Raw genomic sequence first — 27,190 nt, forward strand, 5'->3', positions numbered from 1 at the left:
GGTCTGTTGCCTGGAGAAAGACTTCTCGAACTTGAGTATGCGGATGTTATTGTCTTACTGTGCGATAATGCCCAAGTCATGCAATCCGCACTTAATCAGTTGGCAATCAATGTCCGTAGGTACGGTATGTGCTTTGCACCTTCGAACTGTAAAGTACTTCTACAAGACTGGCAGGATTCTAATCCTGTACTCACTCTGGATGGTGAGCAGATAGTAGTCGAGAAGTTTTTGTATCCGATAGCTGCGTATATACTGGTTGTGCCTTTCCGTTTCCCTCATTATTATTATTACACTACCATACACTAATCTGTGGTGCATATATATCTGCTACCGTCTTGTACCAATATTTATGTGTTCAAATTAATAAGTAAAGAAAATAATAATCTGTAGATGTAAAATTAGATATTGACCTCTCAAAGTATGTACTACTTGCGCGTGTCAGTTAGTGCTCTGGTAGTAATCATATGATGATGCATTTTGTTTCAAAGACCATGACGAACCATGAAATCTTATTGACTTATGAAAACTTGAAATACCCAAATACATTTTCGCATACTTAACATTCACCTGAAAATACTAGTAGTAATTGGAAATTGTGAATTTTTTTTACTAAAGAAATATTGATGACAACTAAGCCATGAAGTATAGCCATCCTGGAAGATTGGAACTATTATCCGTAGAAAAAAGTTCTTTCTGCAGTGAAATTTGGAGAAAAGACGTGAGTGTGACATGCAAAGTAACTATGGCCGACCAGATAAGAGTGAGAGACTGGAAGTAATTTAAAGCCGAATATACCATTCAACATATTTATTTAGTTAATGAAACTAAAAAGGACCCAAATGATATGAGAAAGTGTATATCACTTTCAAGGCGATTGCAAAGCATCACACGAAAACCTAGTAGAATAAGAATAAATCCTTATGATATTTATTATCCCTAATACCTCAGTAAGGGGTGTTATGTCAGAAGATTAATTTATGGGTAACTTCCGGGAACTCTTCATAGACCGTTAATTATATATATATGGGGTTAAGTTTTTTGGTTGAGATCATGATTCGATTGATGTTAGACCACCACTGAAAACATGGAAGCACTGAGCGGTCGTTTCGTCCTAGCGTAGGACTCTTCAACAGTGCGCATCCACGATCCCGCTCGTGGGATCCGAACCCAGGACCTTCGGTCTCGCGCGCGAACGCTTAACTTCTAGACCACCGAACCGAAATCTGACGGCGTTAATGTCTAACTCCAACCAATCCACGAAACTGCGCGACTATCTTCCATTGTCTGAGGTAACTAACTGACACGGATTAGCCCCACCGATCGGGTACATCCGGCTGACGAATCCCAAGTGGAACGAAACGCGTCCTGGATTCCGCCACCCATTTTTACTTATAAAGCTCGACTTAAGACAATATCGAGGCAGTCCACACAGGATGCACACATGCCAACAGGAGACTGATCAATTGCAGTCCTACACAATGGGAATATACAAACAAACAATACCAAGTATATATATTCTGTGGAATTAATTTAAAAAATTCAAATTTATTCAGTCTGATCACCTAGCATCTTCACAGCCTAAATAGACGATAAAAACTGGAACATTCTAATAATCAATAAATGAAAGGAACCTAAGCCCAGAATAGATGACTTTATTTTTCAACCCGTTTGAAAGTCCAAGTAGTGAGAAACCTCAATTTTCTAGCGTAAATGTGAAAAATCATAGAGATGGGATATTACATTAAATAAACATAAAATAACAAAAGTACAAATGTTAATAGATCATAAATTATTATTCTAGGTGATTTAAATTAGCAGAAGTTGTGGGAGAATCAGCTAATGCAGTATTATTAGAAAGTAAATCACTTCGATTAGCTTCGATTTCACCGGAAATCCCACTAAAAGTAGGTACTGAACTTGTAACAGTGAAAATATTGTTAGACAATTCATTTGACTCGAGATTGTCTGAATCCCCAACAGTAGTTGTTAAGTCATCTAACGACTCTGTTCGTTCATCAGAGTTGATAGAATGGTTTAAGCTGGAAGCATCCTGACTATTCCGGACAGATAATGATGGTGTGGAAACTTGTAGCTGAATTTGACCTACAAGTTGATTATTAGAAACGAATTCACGGAATTCCCAATCACTAAGCAGGTTAGGTAATTCGTAATGATGGAAGAAATAAATCATTGAATGCAATATAAACAGCCAGGAAACCCAAAGAGCAACACCACTGAATTGCCCATTGAAACGATAATGGTAGGCATAAAATCCAAAATGATACAAGTAGAAGTACCTGATAAAATTAAAAAATTACAAATAAATGTAAGACAGAGCAACATCCAGAAATTAACTCTTAAAAACAAAGTGAAAAAAACTTAGTACTACACTGAATATATAACTTGAAGATTATTTAATTTTATTTAGGCTTTTATGAGAAGTGGAATTAAGTATATAGGTTATTAATAATCGCTAGTGTGAATATGTACAACGTGATACAATTTAGGACTGTTTCACTAGTTAAATACTCATGAATCTGATTATTATAAAAACTCCATAGTTCTAACCTGAACCAATAGTAGATTTACAGAATTTCCCTTAAATATTGTTTAACGAAAAACGGTAACTAGATGGTGAATTGGAGGGAGATTTATCGGAAACAATAAACAACAGTATGTTCATAAAAAAGATGGTGCGATCTTATTAACAATATATTCTCATACTCAGATCACGTTACAATGAAGGTCATTTAAAAATAAATTCACCACCAGATTATAAAACACAAGCGCAGCTATATATCTCGTAGATAAATAAGATATCATAACTTTTAGACTACGACAGGTTCGTTTGGTGGGACTTTAGATCTAGTTAACCAGAAACGAAACGCATTTTTGTAGGGGGCTTCCTGAATGAAATAATACATGATTCAGTAATTTAAAAACCTAAAAATGAATAACTTGAATATTTCTTTCCAATTCTCATACATTACTTGACATCTTGAAAATACTACAAGTGACAGGAAGAATATAAAGATCCAGAAAATCAAAAACATATTTGCCACTTTTTAAGACGCAATGTATTGGCGACTTTTGTCTGTAATCATCACACTTCGCTTACTTCGCCAAAAGGGTTGTTTGTTTGTTCAAGTAAATGGTCAGTGAATAATTAAAACAACGATTTAACCTTAATCAAATTTCACTTAGGTATGGTGAACATTGCTGTTAAAAGATTTTCTCTTCTTTAGGTTTCTAAGCTTAAAAAAGAACCGAATCTATCAGTCGTCATAAGTGATAGATTATGTTATTTTTCAATACTAAGACGAATCATTCGTGATACGCTGAACACGCATAAAATTATAGAGTGGGCCGAAAAGAAAAAAGTCGTCAACTTAATTGTTTAAATAGTTCTCAAAAATAAACGAAAGACTAATCTTCTTTTCTTTTCATTATGGAAAGCGTTAGGTATACAACAACGGTTAAGTAGACTGAAAATGAGAGTGACGTAACATTATTCAAATATTAATAAAATTAAAGTCAGAAACCAAACGAAGCTGCCTATAGAACAAACGTTCAACTGAAGATTATCTATAAGCGCGGTATAATGTAAAAATTCACTAACCTTGGCCAATATCTTTTGCTTAATTCAGTACGACAAAATACAGCTTCATAGTGATCACAAACGCTTATAATGAGAATAACATAAAACGCAGTGATTGAATCTCCAAAAAATTCAGACATGATAGTTTCCATGGCTGGAAATTATAAACAATTGGTAGGCTTTGCGTTAGGATGGAAAACGGACTTGCTACATCACATTAAAGGTCAACAATAAATATTTATTAATATCATTGCAAAATCGATCAGAAAGTACTTAAAGTAAATAATAAGTAAACGTTACACCACGAGAATGAATTATGACCATGATTAAAGTCATCAGCTAATCTAACTCTAGAATCCCAGGCACCCAAGAAATGAAAGAAACTAAATATGTAAATATTATGAGTGACTGAAGACTAGAGCACTGGAAACAAAAGTATGTAAATCAATGTGAGTCAATAAAACACGATAAACATTTAGAGACTTTATTGCGACAAGCTGAGATGTTAATCATAAATAAATTTGCAAGCCCAAATATGTAGAGTCAATGGACAGCTAATTAGTAGACCGAAACATCTTTTTTAACCGTAATACTGCATGGTTGTACTAATAAAGCAGATATAGCCTAATTATCTCATAAGAAAAATACAGCACATAGAAAAAGTTACCATATTCCACGTTCTAACCATTAACGAGTGGCAAACTTAATGAATCATGGATATCATTCATTTTTGAAGTATGCTACAAACATAACTCACGATAACCTGAAACGTTTGTAGTGACTCACATTTATCACGAGAACACGACTGGTTTAATAAAAACAATTATTATTATAACCAACTGTACCAGTGTTTGTTTTAACGTGTTTTTGTTTGACTGTGCTAATGACAGCTATTTTGTGCTTCCATTCATATACTTACACTTTTGATTGTGACTTCGCGCGAATTCGGTTACGTTCTGTAACCAAGCTTGTATCCTGGCACGATCTCGGTATCCTTTCGATGCCACGAGATCGCCAGCAAATATATCGCGATTTGGCCCATTAATTGTCTTCTGATATTTGGCTTCTCGGAGATTTTATGGATTTATTTGGTTACGTTCTACCTTCGCCTTCTGATTAACTTGGCACGTGTTTCTTGGTAGCGGTGTTCATAGTTAATCCCAACTCGACGCCACGCTACGAGTTCATTGGTAAAAAAGTGTATTAATCCATAAAGGGGCCAATATTGCTATACTGATGATTCATACTGTTTTTTTCTGACCACACATGTTATTATCAAAAACATTTAAAAGCACTATTATTCAACAGAGTCAAAACAGTTATACAGAAATATTATAAAACAAGAACTTAAAGAACCACATCTATAACTTACCAACAAGAGCAAGAATCACTGTCATAAATGGGGCAACAGGAATCCCAAACGAGGTATTCGTTTCAAACATTTGGAGAATATCAGCTAGAACACAAATACCGGAAGATAAAATTAGTGGAAAAACAAACCAAGTTGTCATTTGTGTACGTATGCACGAAATTTATGGAAACACCTTTATATTCATATGGAACACTGAGTAACGACTCACCTTACGAGTAAAAAAAAGTATAGCTAATTAACAGAAATTAATTTTTATTGATACAGACAACAAGCCTCTTAAAAATGGAAAGATACTTTAAAACAAAACACCTGAAGTTCCTATTGACGACTGTTTTTAGACACTGAACACGCTTCTTTTGAGTTACTTCGGTAAATATTCTGTTAATATTAGTAAAACATAGAGACAATACAACTAGGAACAGTTAAAACAACGACAATTTGTTTGTTATTTAGAATGGAAGTGAGCCAATTTACCATAATATCATTAATTTTCATAAAACCAGACTGGCAAAAAATACAGAGAAAAAAGTTAAAGGTATATTACTTTTTGCAATAACATACCTAAAAAATAAGTGCCCAATCAGATATACACATTCAAATATGTCGTTGTTTTTCATTTACTTCAGTATGATAGTCATGTAGTTTTTTTGCAGCTGTAGTTCACATATATTAAAATTAATTAGAGAACTAGTGTTTGCAAGGTAAGTTGTGAATAAACTTCTGACAACAACTAAACCATACAAGAGTGATATACTAATTCAAATTAGTAACCCGAGTGATTTAACAGTAAATTACTTACCTATTACAACCACAAGCTGTTGACTTGAATATCTTAACAGAACGGATATACAAAATGTCTGCAAAAAATAATGCAAAGGGATGGATAAATATACAACTTAAAAAAGAAAAGTTACAAATTATAATGAAGAAAGTCGCAAATGAAATATTTGTCTTCATAATGCAATTGATGCACCAGCTACCAGTTAGTTTTATACTGAGACGAAATAGGAAAGTGTAAATGCCACATGTGGCACAAAGAAACCTGAATAAAACCTCGCATTTTATGAAACAGTTCATGAAATCAAATAATCAGGTACCTAAAACCGCCTAGACAGGACAGAACACTTAACAAAAGCGAGATGCTGAATGGTTTGGAAATAAAATTATGCTGTTGGGGATACTCAATATCCCCCAAAACAAACTACGTGACTGGAAGTTCATCTGTTGACTGGCTGTCATACAAGTTAGCTGATATCGGAATTAGAGGCAACTAATTTATGTAGATAAAGAACTGCCTAGTGGGACGCCAGCATCGAGTACGAATGAACTCAAAGTTCTCTAGCTGGGAAACTGCACTTAACAGGGTATCCCAGGGTACAGTGCTGTTTATCCTGTGTGTAAATGACCTTCCCAGTCTCCTATCATCATTCGTTTCGTTATATACTGACGACATGAAGAGCGATAAAAGGTAAAGGTAATAGTTTGGAGTTTCAAAACGACCTGGAGAAATGATCTGAATGGTATAGAATTTGGCATTTCCTGATAAGTGCTTCCAAGTGAATTTTGATGTATATCGGTCAACATGGTACAGATACATACACAGTGAATAACACTGAACTATCTGTTGTCCAGACACACAATGACTTAGGAGTCATTGTTAGCCAGGACTTGGAAACTACGGCACACTGCCGGGCGCTAGCTGTCAAATGTTTTAGAACCCTATGGTCAATACGTAGAGCGTTTCGCCATGTCGATGCTAAAACTCTTTGGACTTTATATACAGTATTCGTTCGTACTAACCTGGAGTACTGCGTACAAGCAGCTATCCACTGCCTAAAAAGAGACGGCGAACCATTGAAAAAATCCGAAGGATCGCAAATAAGCTGATTCTTGGGTTAGCAAGGTCCCCACATGGTGCTTGACTGGCTGAACCAAACTTATTTTCATTGTCATATAGAAGAACCAGAGGTGACGTGATCGCAGTTTTTTAACTGCTTAGCGATAAATTTGCATCTGATATGCCCTCATATTTCTTATCTTCCAAATCAGAGACTTTATGAGGATACTCTAGAAATGTTCACGAGTCCAGTACAAATTACTTGTCAGCTGACTATTGACTCTCCCATAGAATTATCAAAGAATGGAATTCATTAATTTAACACGTGATTGGAGCTTCATCTGTCGATGCTTTCGAAAGAAAGTCGATCCAAATAAGAGACCACCATTGCCATGACCAAGACAAGCCACCTAGCCTCTTATCCTTTCAAAACTAAAGCTGAAACTGAACTGAATGAACCAGTGCTATCGTGTGATAAGACTACAGCTTATTGGACACTTGCTAAGAACTGCTTACGTACCGAAATAACAAAAAATGGGTTCAAAGAAATCAACTGGTGTATAAGTTCGTAACAAAGATTTAATTTTTTTGGATTAGGGGATCCTTGTGAATGGATCGCGCTTCTTTGAAGTGCTCCGCTTCTGGTCGTTGACTGTGGTACTTTACACTTTTGTGCCTTAGTTCTGCATTCATATTTATTCCCAAATAGATGCTTCTAAGGTTTTAGGTCTTAGCTCACGCATTCATTATTTATCCACTCACACTCAAGATACAAGTATAATGCATTTGGATCCAATTCCATTGTGAACTGGAGCTCACATATCCATATGGAAGTGGGTGGTCTTCTGACAAGCAAACCGTATATGTGTCTATACGACTCATTCACCTATATTCATTGCTGGAGAGCTGAGTTATATAATCCCTCATATTATTGTAACTCCACGGCATTGATTGGCTTGTTTTGGTGATAATATAGTTGCTGGAAATTAGAAATTCACTGTCTCAGTGGATCATGTAGGAATGTACAAACTTGATTCGCATTCGCAAGACAATTCCTATACTTTTGGAGACTATGATTTACCTCGCAATCGACAACAAAGGTATAATTGTATTCATCCTTTAACTTCTCGTAAGCCTCGAAAATGACATCATTATATTCGTTCCACTCCCCCAGTATTATCCACTATTTAATGTTTTTGTAGTTTTCCCCTACTATCATTATTTTCCCTCTTAAACCTTACTTATTGATTATATATATCTCACTGTGATGATGTAAAGTGTCGCAACTTAATTTTAGTTCTTTTATGCTGTGTTTCACATTGTATTACTTCTGTCGGCACTGAGGAAAGTAACTTCAATCGTTTAGGATATCAGTATTCACTCAGCCAGGAAGTTATAGATGATGTACCAATCATAGTGCCATATCTCTTATCAACACAGTAAGTGGGAACTAACAAGACTACAAACTAAGCGTGAAAGATACGATCCAAATGAAATCAAAGCATGGGAAGTACAATGTGACACCCTAGTCTCTTTAATGAACATTAACAGTTGTCCGCTGTTTGTGTCAGACTAGGTGTTTAGCTAGTTAAATCATAAATACACATTGGTCCCACTTCCACTCGTTTTGTTGCAATGTCCTTAAATTTAGTAATGTGTGGCAGTACACGTCATTGCATGAGAACAATCATGATCCAGAAATGTGCTCCGGAAATTGAAACAGTTTTTTGTTAAACGTTTCCGACGATTAGTGGTTGTGATATCTATCATCAACTGTGTCCCTCGTTAGGGCTAGATTTCATCAGATCAAATATTTTTTTATGTTCAAATTAGTACTTGATGACCATAGACAATTCATTGAACATAACTACATTAAAAGATTACCTTTGTCTATTTATTGAAGTGAAGTGAAAATGCCTCAACCAAGAGCGTTCCTATTTCATTTATTTTATCTGCCTGAAAGTTGAAATAACATGCTACATTAACTAGGCTAGAGTGACTAAATGTTTGGAGGAAGAGTAGTGAAATTTCGATAGGACTCATACTTAAGTTTATTCGAAGGGAAGTCTGTGGTGATTAAGGAAAAAGTACGAAAGGTCAATGGTTCGTAACCTACTTTCTCCAGTTCTTACAGTTTAATTTAGTCAAATAGCACACCAGTGATTGTTGGTTGGAAACCACGAGTGCTCATTCTGTTTTCCGACTTAATCATAAGCCTGCGTCAACAATACTATGGGTCAAACGAATTTCTAGGTTAGGTGAACAAAACTTTTATGTGTGTTCAGGAGATATGGTGTAAATGTACGTCACTGGATCCTACAATCTTAACTAATGAAATCTATTGTCTGCGGTTATAAATTTAGGTGCTTCAAGATGTGGAATAAAGTACGGTCTGATAAAACTGTGGATGGCATCCCGTAGGCTCAAAGAATTAGCATAGATTAAAAAAGAGGGGAGATGATGCAACAGAAGCGTTCATAGTAGAAGTGGAATGTTATTTCAGGAACCAAATGCTGTTGGAGATATATTGGTGAATAACATTTTCGATACTGTGAGTAACTTTTCTGGAGAACTTGAAACGGAGACGAAATTAGTGCTAAAATTAAAAAACACTGAGACTTGACCGCAAAACCCAAACGACAGGTGCCTGAATTCAGTCACACACTTCTACATGAGTAATTATTTTCGCATTATTGGCTTGATACTTTCCGAAACTGGAAATATGCATGAAAAGAGGAGTGAATTATTCAGTGTTTCTAGTTTATGTTTTCTAGTTCGTCATTTTATATGACAGAACAGTAGAGACATCAGTTAACCCTACAAAACCTTATGAAAGACAACTACCTGTCATGAACTAATATTGTGAGTGACGCCTATCATCAGTGACGGAGACTTGTTGATGGAAGTTCAGAAGTCACTGGAGCTGCTCAATTTCCAAAAGTTAAACACGATTTCGTATTCCCACGAGTGTTCGGTGTCATACCACATTTAGGAATGTAGAATTAAAGGCAAAATAAGTCAGTCAATGTTGTCAGTATATTACGTTCCTTCGTTTTTTGTTTACTGTTATTATTTATTGTTTGATTAATCGACTACTTTGATTTTGTAGCTAAATTAATGCAGGATTTCGAAGAATCTCGAAACATTTTATCGCCCAGGGAGCTGAAATTTCGCTAACTGGTTGTAATGAAAAAATGATACAGAGTTAAAGGTTTTAGGTTGAGATCATGAATTAATTGATGTTAGACCACCGTTGAAAACCTGGAAGCACTGGACGGCCGTTTCGTCCTAGTATGGGACTCCTCAGCAGTGCGCATCCACGACCCCGCACCCCGCGGGATTCGAACCCACTGGCTTCGCGCCTGAGCACTTAACCATTAGACCACTGAGCCGGCATCCAATGGTGTTAGTGTCTAACATCAACCAATCCACGAAATTGCGCGACCACCTTCCATTGTACTGAGGTAGATACCTGTCTCTACCCGACACGGATTAGCTCCACTGGTCAAGACTTCTCACTAGAACTCCGAGAATTCCCTCACGAAGCTAGTCACTCCACAACCCCCATACTGATAATTAACATGTGCTCACTAGTGACTAGCTTCGTGAGGGAATTCTCGGAGTTCTAGTGAGAAGTCTTGACCAGTGGAGCTAATCCGTGTCGGGTAGAGACAGGTATCTACCTCAGTACAATGGAAGGTGGTCGCGCAATTTCGTGGATTGGTTGATGTTAGACACTAACACCATTGGATGCCGGCTCAGTGGTCTAATGGTTAAGTGCTCAGGCGCGAAGCCAGTGGGTTCGAATCCCGCGGGGTGCGGGGTCGTGGATGCGCACTGCTGAGGAGTCCCATACTAGGACGAAACGGCCGTCCAGTGCTTCCAGGTTTTCAACGGTGGTCTAACATCAATTAATTCATGATCTCAACCAAAACTTAACAATCTCCACAACCCCCATACTGATAATTAAAGGTTTTACTAAATTTGAACAAGACGTTCAAAAGTAATTCGTGCAATTTGGTGAAATACATTACCAGAACAGCTAAAAACAGTTAAACTCTGCTAGAAATAGGAAGATTGATGATCGAGAATCTAAATAAAGCCCATAATTTCCCCATTTTTAACTAGTCATTATATTACTAAAGTGGTAACGAAAATAAGAATACTGAAACAATGTAAACAATTAACAATTAATTGTAGCTCACGAGGTTACTAATTCCTATATTCCGCAACTACTTTCATCTCGAAAATTACTTAAAACGTACAGAATATCTGAAACAGGAGTGAAAACCGTTAACAGAAAACTTACAAATAGTAACATGATCAGAGCAGCAGCAAAGTAGGACGACCTGGACATCTGCGAAATAACGAGCTTATAATGTTGTCCGCTCATTACGTTTACCACATAACCTTTCAATCCTTCGCTAGCTGATAAGTACTTCACACTACCAATCAAAAGGTCTTCATAACCGAGAAACTCTTCCATGAGGAAACGACTGAGTTTACTGCCGAAGCAAGGGTTTGTTTCTGGGTCTACAATTTAGCAATATGCATATTTGATTACGTAAACCTAATGGTAGAAAAATATTACTTCCGCACAGAAATTTGAAAGAAAAAATCTCAATAACCAATCCTAGTAAGCTCCATCACTTGCGACTATAAAAACTTAGCAAGTCCTGCAGAAAGAGACTGGAATGATTCAACAGGAACAGTACACCAAGATTTCATAAGCAAATAATATTAACAACCAAGTATTTCATCATACGAAATAAAGGTCCGCACTAAACACGAATGAAAATTAAATAGGGCATCCTTAAAGTTCTTTGAACGACATTCACGTTTACACTGGCATTTCTGAATGGTAATTACTAACATCAAACATATTAGACAGATGACGCAATGAGTTACTAATCTCTAGTCAACAATCTGATACGAAAGTGTCAAAACTACTTTCAGGAAAACACTAACACTGAATGAGAAATTTTTACGGTAAGTGAACGAACGTTGGATAATGTGCAGGATGATGATATGAAAAGTTTGTAAGTAACTCATTTTGCTGCTGGACTTAATTTGAAGCTCCATTTTGCTAATATTAATTCTTCTTTTTCTCCACATTGGAAATTCGTGCACTATGCGACCATAACGCTGTAAAAAAAATTACATTTTTGGTTCATTATTTTATAGAACTTTATTTTTCCAGTAATAAATTCAACCGCTTACACATAGAATTACTATATCCTCCGATTTGAGTTGAGGACACGGACAATGTAGAAACAAAACTGCCCTCTAGTTTACCTTAGCCTCACTCAGGGAATTATATACGAGGAAATTTACGTAGCAAAAAAGAACGTAAATAAAAGGAAAAAACAAAGAACAAGACACCAATAAGATAATTTCGAAACATGTTTTACTAAGTAGTACAGAAAGATAATTACAAGAAACAAACAGAATAAAAACTTAATATTACGTCATTTTATCACCAAATGAAATCAACTGTTACGTTGTGACCTAAGCATCTTTATCAAGAATTTGAAAAGTATTAATTAAAATTTTAATGAATAACATTTGATCAATTATGGACATTGGAAAAGGATTCCCTTCTCATTACCAGACGTTATACAGTTCAGTACTGATGTTAGTGGATGTTACTGCTAACTAATTTTTATTTAACTTGAAAGGTGTAACAGAGAATAACATTAATATTGTTCAGGCTCTTTACTAGAACACTTCTGGTCGTGACAGACCTTATGGCAAACTATCATCGGAATTGTTTACTTCAAGTGCTGTTCGTCAGAGTTGTCCGTTCTCTTCACTTTTATTTAACTTTGTCATAGACATTCTTTTAGAGATGACACTCGTCGTCTGACTTTTGAGGGGTTGATCTACCATGAGATTCATTTGTTGACTCAAGTTGATATAATACTGTTTGGTGAAGACGCTAGCAAAATACAGTCATTTGACCATCTTAAGCAACAATGCAAGCATGTTTGGTATGCGGTTCTCTCCCTCCGAATTTATAATTTTACCTCAGGATTGGCTTGCGTCATCGCTTGAATCGATGATAAGGAGTGAAGTTGGACGCATCGACCGCTCCACTTATATTGGGAGACTCATCAGTACTGACGGTATCGCGTCTGACGAAATTTCGGCACAAATTTAGGAGGCTCGATAGACTTTTGTCAACTTGCATCATTTGCGGCGTAAATGAGATGGTCATCTGCCAACCAAAAGTTTTATTATTTATTTATGTGAACACATAAATATTGGTACGCTATAGTCTGATCGATGTTGCCGGTGCAGCAGACCAGTAGAACTACCCCTAAAAAAACTCTGACTATCGTCCAAGACGTCGTTTGATGTTAGCGATTGGCATCCGGTCATCTTCACAGATTGTTTCGCTCACACCACATTTCTTGCTACCAGTGGCTCGGATGAGTTGGAAGAGCCCTCGGCAGTTACCATATGCAGCTGCTGCTTCCAGATCATTAGCACGCTTCGACCACCAGGCTTCTCGGTTCTTACGCAAGCTTTGCCCAATTTCCTTACGTAACATCCTTCGTTTGTGGTCAAACTCACGGTCACATGGAGTGAAACGATGGGCTTCGATGAGTTATAAGAAGCCTGAAGAAACCTAGTGCTTACAAGCGGGACGTTTCGCGAAACCGCAAGGGGCTTTACTGGCCATTTTCATGGCGTCATGCAATTGTATCCAATGCTCACCTATACTTTCCGGTGGAATGGTAGCTAGCCTAGCAGCTAGCTCGGTTCCATACTTACTTGCAACAGAGGTTGCGACCAACTTGCTAACATCAATCCGTTGGTGACGGTCACTTCGTCGTCCACTGAAAAGTAAGGTGAGATTGGCAGAGACCAGGACATGATCAGAGTCCGGATAGGTACTCCAAAATGAGCGGCAGTCTTGTACACAACCACGCCAGCGGTAGCTGATCGCGATGTGATCAATCTGAGTCCAGGACTGAGATGCAGAGGGAGGACGCCAGGTGGCACGTTGGCGCTGACTGTGCCGGAAGTTAGTGCTAGCCAGAAACAGGTTGTTGTCTGTGCACAGTTGCAGTAGACGGTCCCCGTTATCTGTCCTGCGACCAACGAGTCCCCATCGGCCACCTAAACTACTCTCTTCTGTGCCTAGATGCCCGACCTGAACATTCAAGTCTCCGGCTAGTACTACAATATCTGTGGAACGCACTTTCTGGGGAAGAACAGATAACTGGTGGTAAATCTCATCCTTGATTGCATCCGGGCTGCAATCTGTCGGAGCATAGGCGGATATGACGAAGAGACATCGTTTCTCACGCCGATTTCTTCTCACTTTGATGGAACTTTCTAATCTAACAGCACATAACCGACTGTTAATGGGGATCCAGTCGATTAGTGCTGCCTCAGCTCTAGCGCTCAGTGAGACACCAACGCCAGCAAAACCAGACGTGGATACCAGAGGGTCCCCGGATAAACGCACATAAAACGAGCTTATCGAAGCGACAGATGGAGAGCGAATTTGTAGTACTTCGCTAGAGTTTTGAATACGGGTTTCGGATAGACAACAGACGACGATATTAAGACTTTCCAAAGACATAGCCAACCCTATCTGTTGTCCGATCTGCGTTAGTGTGCAAACGTTGAAGGCGGCCAGTTTGAATGGTGCACGTGGTTTCATAAAAACTGCTTCAGTATTCGTATTTGGTGGTAGCATACAATTTTCAACCAGGCAGTGACTCGAGAACGTTTAGATAGAACCGAGTTTCCACCATAAGCGAGCTGCTGTATAAGTCGAAAAATAAGGATACATAGAGCGGGAATAAAAGAGAGTAGATAAGTGACGTCGTACATAAAAGAAAGCAAAATAAAAATGAATGTGAATTGTCTGTCGAGGCGAGGAAAGAATTTCCAGTAATTTACTGTGCAGCAGTTCACTCTGTTCTACTTTATGTGTATGGAACATAAACATTAATAATAGAGAATATTCGTAGACCACTAGTATTCGATCACAGGTGTCTTCGAAGCAGTCCGCTTGTATTTTGAGATCACCAAGTAAGCGATGCTTGGATTGGAAACACGATACTAGGTAAGGATGGAGAGTCGATTGGTGAGATAGTAAATCTTAAACAAGCGGTTGGGACCTGTCACGTATGCACAACCACAACCTACCTCGACAGGCGATTTTGTACGGTGTGAGAGTACACTGGAGGAAAGCTAGGGACGGACAAACCAAAAACACCGCACCAATTCATGAAGACATCGACGACTGGACTGAGCCATTTGTCTTCCCCCAAATTCTGAGCTTCTGAATCCCTCATAATTTCTCTTTTCTGTAGTTATCAAACTAATTTATGTTTTCTTGAACTTTATTTTCGATACCTACTCTTTGCAGTCACCATTCACACTGTTACTACCTCTACAACTCTGAGATTTGGCCTGACAACTTCATCTCTCTGTGCCGATGGGGTATGGCAACTTGAACTGATGTACATAAGTACAAGTTTTACGTTGTGACTGATTGAATGTTAACTTTTTCAGTGTATCTCAATAAAACGGACATAAGACGATTACAGGAAAGTTAAACATACCAAGAACAATTAATTTTACAGTTACGTTAAGCCGATTTCGGGCCCGCGGTGAGAGACGAAGAAAGCCATACTCCAAGGCGTATTCAATTATGTAGCTCTCATTTGTGTTTAGTGCTGTAAAAGTATTAAAATTTCCGAAAATTGTATGGCTGCTACGAAATTTAGGAGGGAAAAATTTGTTAGGGAAGGTAAAAATGATAGTGTTTTGTAGAACTTAATGAGTTTATTGTATTGCGTTGCTTTCTACATAAGTACATACACAAGCTCATAAGTTTAGTTAATTCAAAATCTGACTAAATATTAAAGTTCGAAATTCATATCATTGGAAGCCAACAAGCTGGTCAAATGGATAAGATGTGGTTCTGAGTTGAACCTTTAGCGGGGTTCGGAATGTGCACTTCTGGAAGGTCTCATACTAAGATAAAATGGTTGCCCAGTGTTCCCAGGTTTTGAATGTTATTCCAACTAAGGTCAATCTATGATGAATTTGACCTACAAATGTTAAAATATTCGGGAATAAACTGAACCGAATAAAACCGAAATGTAACGAGATACGATGGATTCATGGTATCTTGAAAACACTAGTAGAAATAAAAAGCATGACAGATATTTCCATGTTACTTGTCTTAAAGCCTATAAAATACTGCATCTCACAATAGCTTCTGTAATAGGATTATAAACAAACTACTATGTGCTTATACCAGATAAGAGAGAATGAATTAGTTTAGTGATTCCAACCAGTTTAATTGGTGAAGAAAGAACTTAGGCTTTTAGCGAATCAATTAAACAGTTACATATACAAACAAATTGCACATTTATTTATTTTATCGCGATTATGTCAATATTGTTGGACAAGAATGTGTCTTATGGGCACGTCTTTATTCATTGCTGAGTGAGTAACCTACAAAATTCTTATCCTGAGATTCCTTAGAATATGAAATCATTTTGACTTTCCTGCTTAATGTTTTATACATAATTATGTTAGTTTACTTGAGAAAAAAGCCTACTCTTTACAGTTATTGATCTTGCTTTGATTTCAGTTTATAAAATGGTTTGTGTTAATAATTCGGTCTCGCATACAATTACCACTCAATCGAATCGTTTCATTGCGTTTTATGTACTTGTCAGAACCGTATTTAATTCAAGAATTTGATTCCTGTTTATAACCAAAAATCTAAAAACTCATTATCCACAGTAGTCACATCTAGTTTTTTTTAGAATTATGAATACAAGCTAAAATTTACTTTACTATTAGTTCGAAATTCATATCATTGGAAGCCAACAAGCTGGTCAAATGGATAAGATGTGGTTCTGAGTTGAACCTTTAGCGGGGTTCGGAATGTGCACTTCTGGAAGGTCTCATACTAAGATAAAATGGTTGCCCAGTGTTCCCAGGTTTTGAATGTTATTCCAACTAAGGTCAATCTATGATGAATTTGACCTACAAATGTTAAAATATTCGGGAATAAACTGAACCGAATAAAACCGAAATGTAACGAGATACGATGGATTCATGGTATCTTGAAAACACTAGTAGAAATAAAAAGCATGACAGATATTTCCATGTTACTTGTCTTAAAGCCTATAAAATACTGCATCTCACAATAGCTTCTGTAATAGGATTATAAACAAACTACTATGTGCTTATACCAGATAAGAGAGAATGAATTAGTTTAGTGATTCCAACCAGTTTAATTGGTGAAGAAAGAACTTAGGCTTTTAGCGAATCAATTAAACAGTTACATATACAAACAAATTGCACATTTATTTATTTTATCGCGATTATGTCAATATTGTTGGACAAGAATGTGTCTTATGGGCACGTCTTTATTCATTGCTGAGTGAGTAACCTACAAAATTCTTATCCTGAGATTCCTTAGAATATGAAATCATTTTGACTTTCCTGCTTAATGTTTTATACATAATTATGTTAGTTTACTTGAGAAAAAAGCCTACTCTTTACAGTTATTGATCTTGCTTTGATTTCAGTTTATAAAATGGTTTGTGTTAATAATTCGGTCTCGCATACAATTACCACTCAATCGAATCGTTTCATTGCGTTTTATGTACTTGTCAGAACCGTATTTAATTCAAGAATTTGATTCCTGTTTATAACCAAAAATCTAAAAACTCATTATCCACAGTAGTCACATCTAGTTTTTTTTAGAATTATGAATACAAGCTAAAATTTACTTTACTATTAGTCAAAAATATTGAATCCATCATTATAGAATCCATTATTACAGGGCCTGACAAGTGTGGTATTAATTATGTATAAATAATTTGCTGATATCATACTGCGAAAATCAAGAAAAAAAGTGTAAGCAAGTTGACTCTGAAAAAACAGTCTAGGTTCCGTTAGGATCTTAGGTACATTGAATGACTCCTCAACCTTTTCTGAATCCGTAAACGCTACCACATGTGTTGCTAGCTAACAATATTTTTTATTTCGTAATACCAGAGCTGTTTAAAGTCTGTCGAACAACCGGGCACCTTAACATTTGCTGTCGTACAACCAACACTTTAGAACGTTTTGTCATACAAAGACATTTTGTGGACCGAAAACTAAAGGTCTGTTACACTGTGGTGCTTGTTTGTTAATAATTTATTCAGAAAACTAGATAACTCGTAGTGCTTTAGAGGGCAATCCACCTAAATATTTACCAGTGCATTACAATGCGAAATCCGCCCCGCCCATTTTTATTTATTTAGTTGGTTATGACCCACACAGCAACATCTGCGTATGCTAAGTAGGGTATCTTTATTAATAGGAATTGAACCCAATCACGATACCAAGAATCCATTCACTCTTCAATATCTAAATCATTCGTTTCTTATTACTCTTGTCTGCTTTCGTTTCTTAACTCATATACTTCTTGTACATTTCAACATTTTTTCCTTAGTTGTCAGAAATGTAGTATACAGAGTTCTGAGTAGACCGATTGGATGATGAACAACAAAGTAGAGGGATATTCTGCACTATGATCAAAGTAGTGAGCACATAAGTGTTTACTGACAGAAATTGGAGTGGTCAAATCCCAAGCACAGTAATGTGTGTAAGGAATTAACTTAATCTAACATCAGTATTGCATGAGTTTCGTGTGAAGTACGTTATTTTTTCCAGACAAAAAACTACTATTAAGACTAAATCACTTAAAAAGGAAAGATCTTTTAAATTTAGTGGTGTCGTCTCTAAGATCTGGTGGGGTACCTAAATTATTTCTGCAAGAATCGTTTGTGTCAAATAAAATAAAACAAAAAAATGTACTTACCAGGACCTGACGAGGCATATATACGAATAGGAATGTCGTAAATAAAATCAACGATACCAGCAAAGAAGTCGAATAATAACCGGTTCACTTCAGGCAACAACTGACTGAGTTTATTCCTGGTGGTTATAATTGCGTTATATGGAGACATATTTTCCTCATTCTCTTTAAAAGAGAATGTTCGCTCTCGATTACTAGCGTATAAGTAATTTAAAAGTGGTTGAAATTTTCTTTGATCGACCCATATGCAATGAATGGCAAAGATAAAAGTGAATTCCAGAAGTCCTGATGTTCGGGGATGATATTCTCGGCAAAATAAGCTAGTGAATACTTTGAATTTTTGGGAATATAGGCAATATGTTTATCCAACTCGTTAACCTGTGGTGTCTTTTCATTTTCGGCTTCAAAACGATAATCAGTTTCAGTACCGTAAAACTCTTTCGCATATGAGTCTTCGAGAGAATAGAACGGATCAGGAGAACGGATGACTTCGATACGTAAAACACCATAGTTAGGCCATGAACGTCGTAAAAAAGAATCTGATCCATTACCTTTTGACAAATAATTGGCATCCATAGTTATGGAGGTAAAAGATACACCTGAACCAGAATTTATGCTTTCAAATTCACTACGCAAATGATCCAAGCACGTTACTGGAGATTTTACAAATGTTACGTGAAGATGTATGAATACAACTAGTACGAAAACAGCCTGAAAAATAATTAAGCCAATACAATTTAAAATGTATAAAAACGTTAGCACTTTAGTTACATTGGATATACTTATTCAATTAATTCCTAGCTAAACGAAGGGTAGGGGTGAAATGCATTGTGCACACTAAAGAAATAGACTATTTTTATTCCCATTTGGTGGAAAACAAAAACACATCCACCTGTACCATTGCAAGCGGTTTTGAGTCATGCCATCTAAAGTATTCAACCATTGGCAACGATAATCACGCGGAACCCAACCAGGTAGTCTTTGCATCTATTGGCACATGTGTTATTTGTTCTTTATTACTTAAGTTATAGTATAATTGAGCATTATCATCATGGTGTTGCCAGTAGATGTATGTAGTCACCACATATCTGCTCTAATAAGTCAGTTTTTCATAGACATAGAGCAGAGCTGCTCTCACCGACATTTTGTAAACCTGGTGTTTTACAACAAGACTGATATCATAAATGACCCAGAGATGACAAACTGTCAGTCAGTCACAATGTACAATCCGTACTTATGTACATCAGTTTAAGTTGCCATACCCCATTAGCATAGAGTGATGAAGTTGTCAAGCCAAATGTCAGAATAGTAGAGTTAGTAACAATATCAGAGGTAATAAGAGAGATTAGGCTCCTAAGTTATGACTCGAAAATGGAATATAAATTAGAAAAATAAAAACAAAAAAACGTTATGAAGAACTTAGAATCCCAGAATTTGGGGAAAAGAAAAACACGTGCACCTGTACCATTGCGAACGGTTTTGAGTCATGTCATCTAAAGTATTCAACCATTGGCTACGATAATCACGCGGATCCCAACCAGGTAGTCTATGCATCTATTAACATCCAATCATCGATGACTTGATGAATTGATGCCATGTTTTGATTTGGTGGAACGCACACTACAGAAATAGACGAATTTCCAGTCCCACATATTTTACTATGAAACTGCAGCGTTAACTTCTAATACTGCTGGTTACGAAATCTATTGAACAGTCAGTCAGTGACTGATTAATTAAGGATTACTAAATAACGATTTCTATCTATATAAATACTTCAACGTCCATACATATAGTTCCTTAAGGTATTTCAGAAGGATGGTCGTTTGGTATGGAAACCTATAAGAAATGAACTGATATTAATCCATAGTATAGTGACAACGCAAAGCAGATTATCAGATAAGGAAGAATTAGAAGTGACATTTTTGTAATACTGTATAGATCTGCCATTTTATTGTTCAAAACATTAGCGCCTTAAGTATAAACAGCAAGATGTAGACTAAGATGCTTATCTTCAACTTAACAAGTTATCCTAATGAGTCTTTTTATTTATGTTTGCTTCTTAATCCCCCAGGACGTATTGCGTTTTAATTCAAATTTATAAAAACAAGTTGAAGACAAGCAAAACGAGTACATACAATTCGTACACTACTTATGTTGCCGTAATAACCGAACGAATTGTTTACAATTCTTTGTTTGCTTTCGCTAAAATGTAGAAGAACATTAAAACAATGGCCCAATGTTGTGATAGACTGAAGAATCCTTCCCATAGTATAGCTGATTGTCTAAACTATTATTCGACCTAACCAATAAAATCAAATTAATCTGACTCTGCAACCTACAATGTAAGGGTCAACTATAATAGATTATATGTTGAGAAACACAATTAATGCTAAAAGAGACAGCAATCCAAAAATCAATTTTTCCGGTTTAAATTTACATCAAATAATAAACGCGATCTTACTGCACATGCTTAATCACTTCTATTTGTGTAAAAAGTATGGACTCCTCTTGTGATTTCGATGCAAGAATGATCAAACATCCTGACTAATCCATTTTCAATTAGTCAGCACTAATAAACGACGCCATTTGCCAGTTTTCTGCGTAACACGCGTGGATAATCGTGTTTATAGACTTGTATCTTTGTTCTGGCATTTGCCTTTGGAATGTATCGTGTTGTGTTATATCGAGTGGCTCAAAATGAATTAGTTGGAGAGCAAAACTAATGTTTTCGGTCATTGGAATTAATTACTTCGAGTGACAGTCGTCAGGATTGTGCGCTTTCTCCATTTGTATTTAAATTAGTTATAGGCATGCTTTTAGAGACAGCGCTCATTGTCTGACTTTTCAGGAGTTGATCTTCTACCAGGAGACTCACTTGTTGGGACGTGTCACGTATGCACAACCACAACCTACCTCGACAGGCGATTTTGTACGGTGTGAGAGTACACTGGAGGAAAGCTAGGGACGGACAAACCAAAAACACCGCACCAATTCATGAAGACATCGACGACTGGACTGAGCCATTTGTCTTCCCCCAAATTCTGAGCTTCTGAATCCCTCATAATTTCTCTTTTCTGTAGTTATCAAACTAATTTATGTTTTCTTGAACTTTATTTTCGATACCTACTCTTTGCAGTCACCATTCACACTGTTACTACCTCTACAACTCTGAGAATTGGCCTGACAACTTCATCTCTCTGTGCCGATGGGGTATGGCAACTTGAACTGATGTACATAAGTACAAGTTTTACATTGTGACTGACTGACTAACTAGCCAAATTTGATTGTACTACTCTTACTTGATTTTTTAACAATAATCTCTTTATATGTGTAGCTCACACGTGTTTTTGTGTCCAGTTGTACAAGAATATACACCTCTAATTAGTTGGTATGATTGTCAGAATTCAGGCAATCGCATTACATATTTCAGCCTAGATCCACCTATCACAGGTTTGACCTTTAAGTGCTCGACCTAAGGTTTATAAATGGATTTTGGGTCCCATAATGTTATAGTAATTTATGCAGTTAAAAATTTGTTACCTGTACCAGAAACCCGAATTCGATTATGCGACGAGCAGTCAAAGGAAACACACGAATGTAACCAAGTGCAACTCGTCGAAAGAATACTTCAAATAAGTGAGCACGCGTATTTAGGACATTAGTTCTCAGAGAAATACGAGGTGGTTGGTTCACAGGCCTGCTGAATCCATTGAGAATAACCATAAGAGCAGAATAAATTTGATTTGATTGGATACTACAATTCAGCCTACAAAACCATGTTAGTATGGCAGATAAATGACAAATCATAGTGGGAACAGACATTATCAAATGAAGTGATTTATGAATTCGGTAAAAAATCAAATTACAAAACGATGGACACTTTGGGGAAAATCTCACTTCTCAAACTAAAAAGTGAAGTAACAGCTCAAGATGACGTTTGTTTAGCTTTAGCCAACTAGAGCCAAATTTGAGGCAGACTTTTTTGTTTGTTAGAATGATAATATACAGTCTTAAACCTGGTATTTGTTGTTCCACTACCGATGAACATAGGTTTTGAGCTAGGATATATTTGTACATTGAAAGTGGTCGATTGTAAGGATATTCGGACTATTCATGAAGTATGATAGAATCACAGAGTTAATAATATTGACGTTAGGTGTGGGGTTTTAATTTAACATTGATAAAGCTATGAATCTATGTCGTTTTATGTGGGTGCGGCATTTTATATATACTTATCTAGAGGCCATATTATTCAGCAGTGCTAGCTTGTTTATGAACGAATCAGAAGCTATGGAAAGGCAAATGAATATATTGACGAAGTTATTAACTTAAATGTCTACAGAACTCAACTATAGGCAGATATCACAACCACTAAGTGTCAGAAACGTTTAACAAAAAACTGTTTCAATTTCCGGAGCACATTTCTGGATCATGATTGTTCTTATGCGATGACGTGTACTGCCACACATTACTAAATTTAAGGACATTGCAACAAAACGAGTTCTCTAAACTCTCACCTCAAAGATAGAAGTGGGACCAATGTGTATTTATGATTTAACTAGCTAAACACCTAGTCTGACACAAACAGCGGACAACTGTTAATGTTCATTAAAGAGACTAAAGTGTCACATTGTACTTCCCATGCTTTGATTTCATTTGGATCGTATCTTTCACGCTTAGTTTGTAGTCTTGTTAGTTCCCACTTACTGTGTTGATAAGAGATATGGCACTATGATTGGTACATCATCTATAACTTCCTGGCTGAGTGAATACTGATATCCTAAACGATTGAAGTTACTTTCCTCAGTGCCGACAGAAGTAATACAATGTGAAACACAGCATAAAAGAACTAAAATTAAGTTGCGACACTTTACATCATCACAGTGAGATATATATAATCAATAAGTAAGGTTTAAGAGGGAAAATAATGATAGTAGGGGAAAACTACAAAAACATTAAATAGTGGATAATACTGGGGGAGTGGAACGAATATAATGATGTCATTTTCGAGGCTTACGAGAAGTTAAAGGATGAATACAATTATACCTTTGTTGTCGATTGCGAGGTAAATCATAGTCTCCAAAAGTATAGGAATTGTCTTGCGAATGCGAATCAAGTTTGTACATTCCTACATGATCCACTGAGACAGTGAATTTCTAATTTCCAGCAACTATATTATCACCAAAACAAGCCAATCAATGCCGTGGAGTTACAATAATATGAGGGATTATATAACTCAGCTCTCCAGCAATGAATATAGGTGAATGAGTCGTATAGACACATATACGGTTTGCTTGTCAGAAGACCACCCACTTCCATATGGATATGTGAGCTCCAGTTCACAATGGAATTGGATCCAAATGCATTATACTTGTATCTTGAGTGTGAGTGGATAAATAATGAATGCGTGAGCTAAGACCTAAAACCTTAGAAGCATCTATTTGGGAATAAATATGAATGCAGAACTAAGGCACAAAAGTGTAAAGTACCACAGTCAACGACCAGAAGCGGAGCACTTCAAAGAAGCGCGATCCATTCACAAGGATCCCCTAATCCAAAAAAATTAAATCTTTGTTACGAACTTATACACCAGTTGATTTCTTTGAACCCATTTTTGTTATTTCGGTACGTAAGCAGTTCTTAGCAAGTGTCCAATAAGCTGTAGTCTTATCACACGATAGCACTGGTTCATTCAGTTCAGTTTCAGCTTTAGTTTTGAAAGGATAAGAGGCTAGGTGGCTTGTCTTGGTCATGGCAATGGTGGTCTCTTATTTGGATCGACTTTCTTTCGAAAGCGTCGACAGATGAAGCTCCAATCACGTGTTAAATTAATGAATTCCATTCTTTGATAATTCTATGGGAGAGTCAATAGTCAGCTGACAAGTAATTTGTACTGGACTCGTGAACATTTCTAGAGTATCCTCATAAAGTCTCTGATTTGGAAGATAAGAAATATGAGGGCATATCAGATGCAAATTTATCGCTAAGCAGTTAAAAAACTGCGATCACGTCACCTCTGGTTCTTCTATATGACAATGAAAATAAGTTTGGTTCAGCCAGTCAAGCACCATGTGGGGACCTTGCTAACCCAAGAATCAGCTTATTTGCGATCCTTCGGATTTTTTCAATGGTTCGCCGTCTCTTTTTAGGCAGTGGATAGCTGCTTGTACGCAGTACTCCAGGTTAGTACGAACGAATACTGTATATAAAGTCCAAAGAGTTTTAGCATCGACATGGCGAAACGCTCTACGTATTGACCATAGGGTTCTAAAACATTTGACAGCTAGCGCCCGGCAGTGTGCCGTAGTTTCCAAGTCCTGGCTAACAATGACTCCTAAGTCATTGTGTGTCTGGACAACAGATAGTTCAGTGTTATTCACTGTGTATGTATCTGTACCATGTTGACCGATATACATCAAAATTCACTTGGAAGCACTTATCAGGAAATGCCAAATTCTATACCATTCAGATCATTTCTCCAGGTCGTTTTGAAACTCCAAACTATTACCTTTACCTTTTATCGCTCTTCATGTCGTCAGTATATAACGAAACGAATGATGATAGGAGACTGGGAAGGTCATTTACACACAGGATAAACAGCACTGTACCCTGGGATACCCTGTTAAGTGCAGTTTCCCAGCTAGAGAACTTTGAGTTCATTCGTACTCGATGCTGGCGTCCCACTAGGCAGTTCTTTATCTACATAAATTAGTTGCCTCTAATTCCGATATCAGCTAACTTGTATGACAGCCAGTCAACAGATGAACTTCCAGTCACGTAGTTTGTTTTGGGGGATATTGAGTATCCCCAACAGCATAATTTTATTTCCAAACCATTCAGCATCTCGCTTTTGTTAAGTGTTCTGTCCTGTCTAGGCGGTTTTAGGTACCTGATTATTTGATTTCATGAACTGTTTCATAAAATGCGAGGTTTTATTCAGGTTTCTTTGTGCCACATGTGGCATTTACACTTTCCTATTTCGTCTCAGTATAAAACTAACTGGTAGCTGGTGCATCAATTGCATTATGAAGACAAATATTTCATTTGCGAATTTCTTCATTATAATTTGTAACTTTTCTTTTTTAAGTTGTATATTTATCCATCCCTTTGCATTATTTTTTGCAGACATTTTGTATATCCGTTCTGTTAAGATATTCAAGTCAACAGCTTGTGGTTGTAATAGGTAAGTAATTTACTGTTAAATCACTCGGGTTACTAATTTGAATTAGTATATCACTCTTGTATGGTTTAGTTGTTGTCAGAAGTTTATTCACAACTTACCTTGCAAACACTAGTTCTCTAATTAATTTTAATATATGTGAACTACAGCTGCAAAAAAACTACATGACTATCATACTGAAGTAAATGAAAAACAACGACATATTTGAATGTGTATATCTGATTGGGCACTTATTTTTTAGGTATGTTATTGCAAAAAGTAATATACCTTTAACTTTTTTCTCTGTATTTTTTGCCAGTCTGGTTTTATGAAAATTAATTATTTTAGTATATTCTTGAACGACACCTTCCGAATGATGTTTTCTAAAATCTCAACGACCACGCTTGTTTGGCTTACATGTCAGTATTTCTCTGTGTTACAGATAGACTAATATTTATGCTAAGGTATTCGTGACAATATCTGCTAATTCGTTTGATAGCCCAATATAAGTATCATCAGGTCACATGGATTTGCACATATCAAGCTTATTTAGCAGACTTAAGACATAGAGTTTGAAGATGCAACAAGCATTCGGAGTTTGACAACGCTTTATCGAGTAACATCTAATATAACTCGTACCCACCAAGAGAAATCAAAAGACAGAATCGAGGAGATCGGAAGATATACTTGATGACTATCAATATATCGAGAATCGTCTGATCTAGTCTGGCTATCGATTGCAGTAGATGTTGAGCACGGCGTTCCCACTCGTGATCTGGTGCGGAAGCATGACCGAGCGCCTTCAGCTAGGTGAGTCCATTAAATCTAATGTGGTCAACATCCAATGTCGAAAACTTACAGAGCTATCCATTTTGGGTATTTATTTAACGCTACATATCACTCACCCCCCTAGTGGGGCACTGATGACACTAAAACCTGGCCAGCCAGAAGTTTAAACCCAACGAGTATTGTCGTTGGTAAACACTCTTCCGATAGCTTACTAGGTTTAGAAGCGTCTGATCGTCTTTCCTTACTATAAGGGACCATGAAAAGCAATATAGTGAGAAAATAATGTACAATGAAAATTTTGGTTCCTCGTAAACCTCATCGTTCTTTTTATCGTCTTTTCCAGCTGTCCTGGAGAAGAAAAAAAGAATATGTTAGTGCATGTCCAGATAAATTCGTACGCGCATTAAGACAGAAAATGGGCGAATAAGGAAAATAGCGTAAAAGCGATTTAAACATAATGTTTTTTTTTATTTTTTAAAATACATTTTCAATATACATATTGGCAAAATAATAAATATATATGAATATAAGCATATAAAAATCGATTTTCTTAAATATTATATATAATGCTATGGAAAATC

The 27,190-nt window shown here is 36.6% G+C and overlaps 1 protein-coding gene across 2 annotated transcripts; it reads right to left on the reverse strand.

Moving 5' to 3' along the window:
* On the reverse strand, positions 1-26,139 carry MS3_00003110 (uncharacterized protein; the record flags this gene model as incomplete). Of its 2 annotated transcripts, XM_035729409.2 has the most annotated exons (9): positions 23,708-26,139; positions 22,202-22,427; positions 18,665-19,372; positions 15,393-15,506; positions 11,117-11,340; positions 5,770-5,827; positions 4,971-5,054; positions 3,620-3,752; positions 1,793-2,297 (listed from the first exon to the last, which is right to left on the reverse strand). In XM_035729409.2, the coding sequence occupies exons 3-9, from the start codon at positions 18,810-18,812 to the stop codon at positions 1,793-1,795; spliced, it is 1,266 nt and encodes a 421-aa protein (XP_035586510.2). In that variant the 5' UTR covers positions 18,813-19,372; positions 22,202-22,427; positions 23,708-26,139. The 2 variants fall into 2 exon arrangements, with proteins under 2 accessions (XP_051070831.1, XP_035586510.2); XM_051210812.1 differs by having other exon boundaries at positions 1-2,297; positions 11,117-15,884; positions 18,665-22,427.
* Between the last annotated feature and the right edge of the window lie 1,051 nt (positions 26,140-27,190).

This window comes from Schistosoma haematobium, chromosome ZW (assembly GCF_000699445.3).
Source record: "Schistosoma haematobium chromosome ZW, whole genome shotgun sequence".
NCBI lineage: Eukaryota > Metazoa > Platyhelminthes > Trematoda > Strigeidida > Schistosomatidae > Schistosoma > Schistosoma haematobium.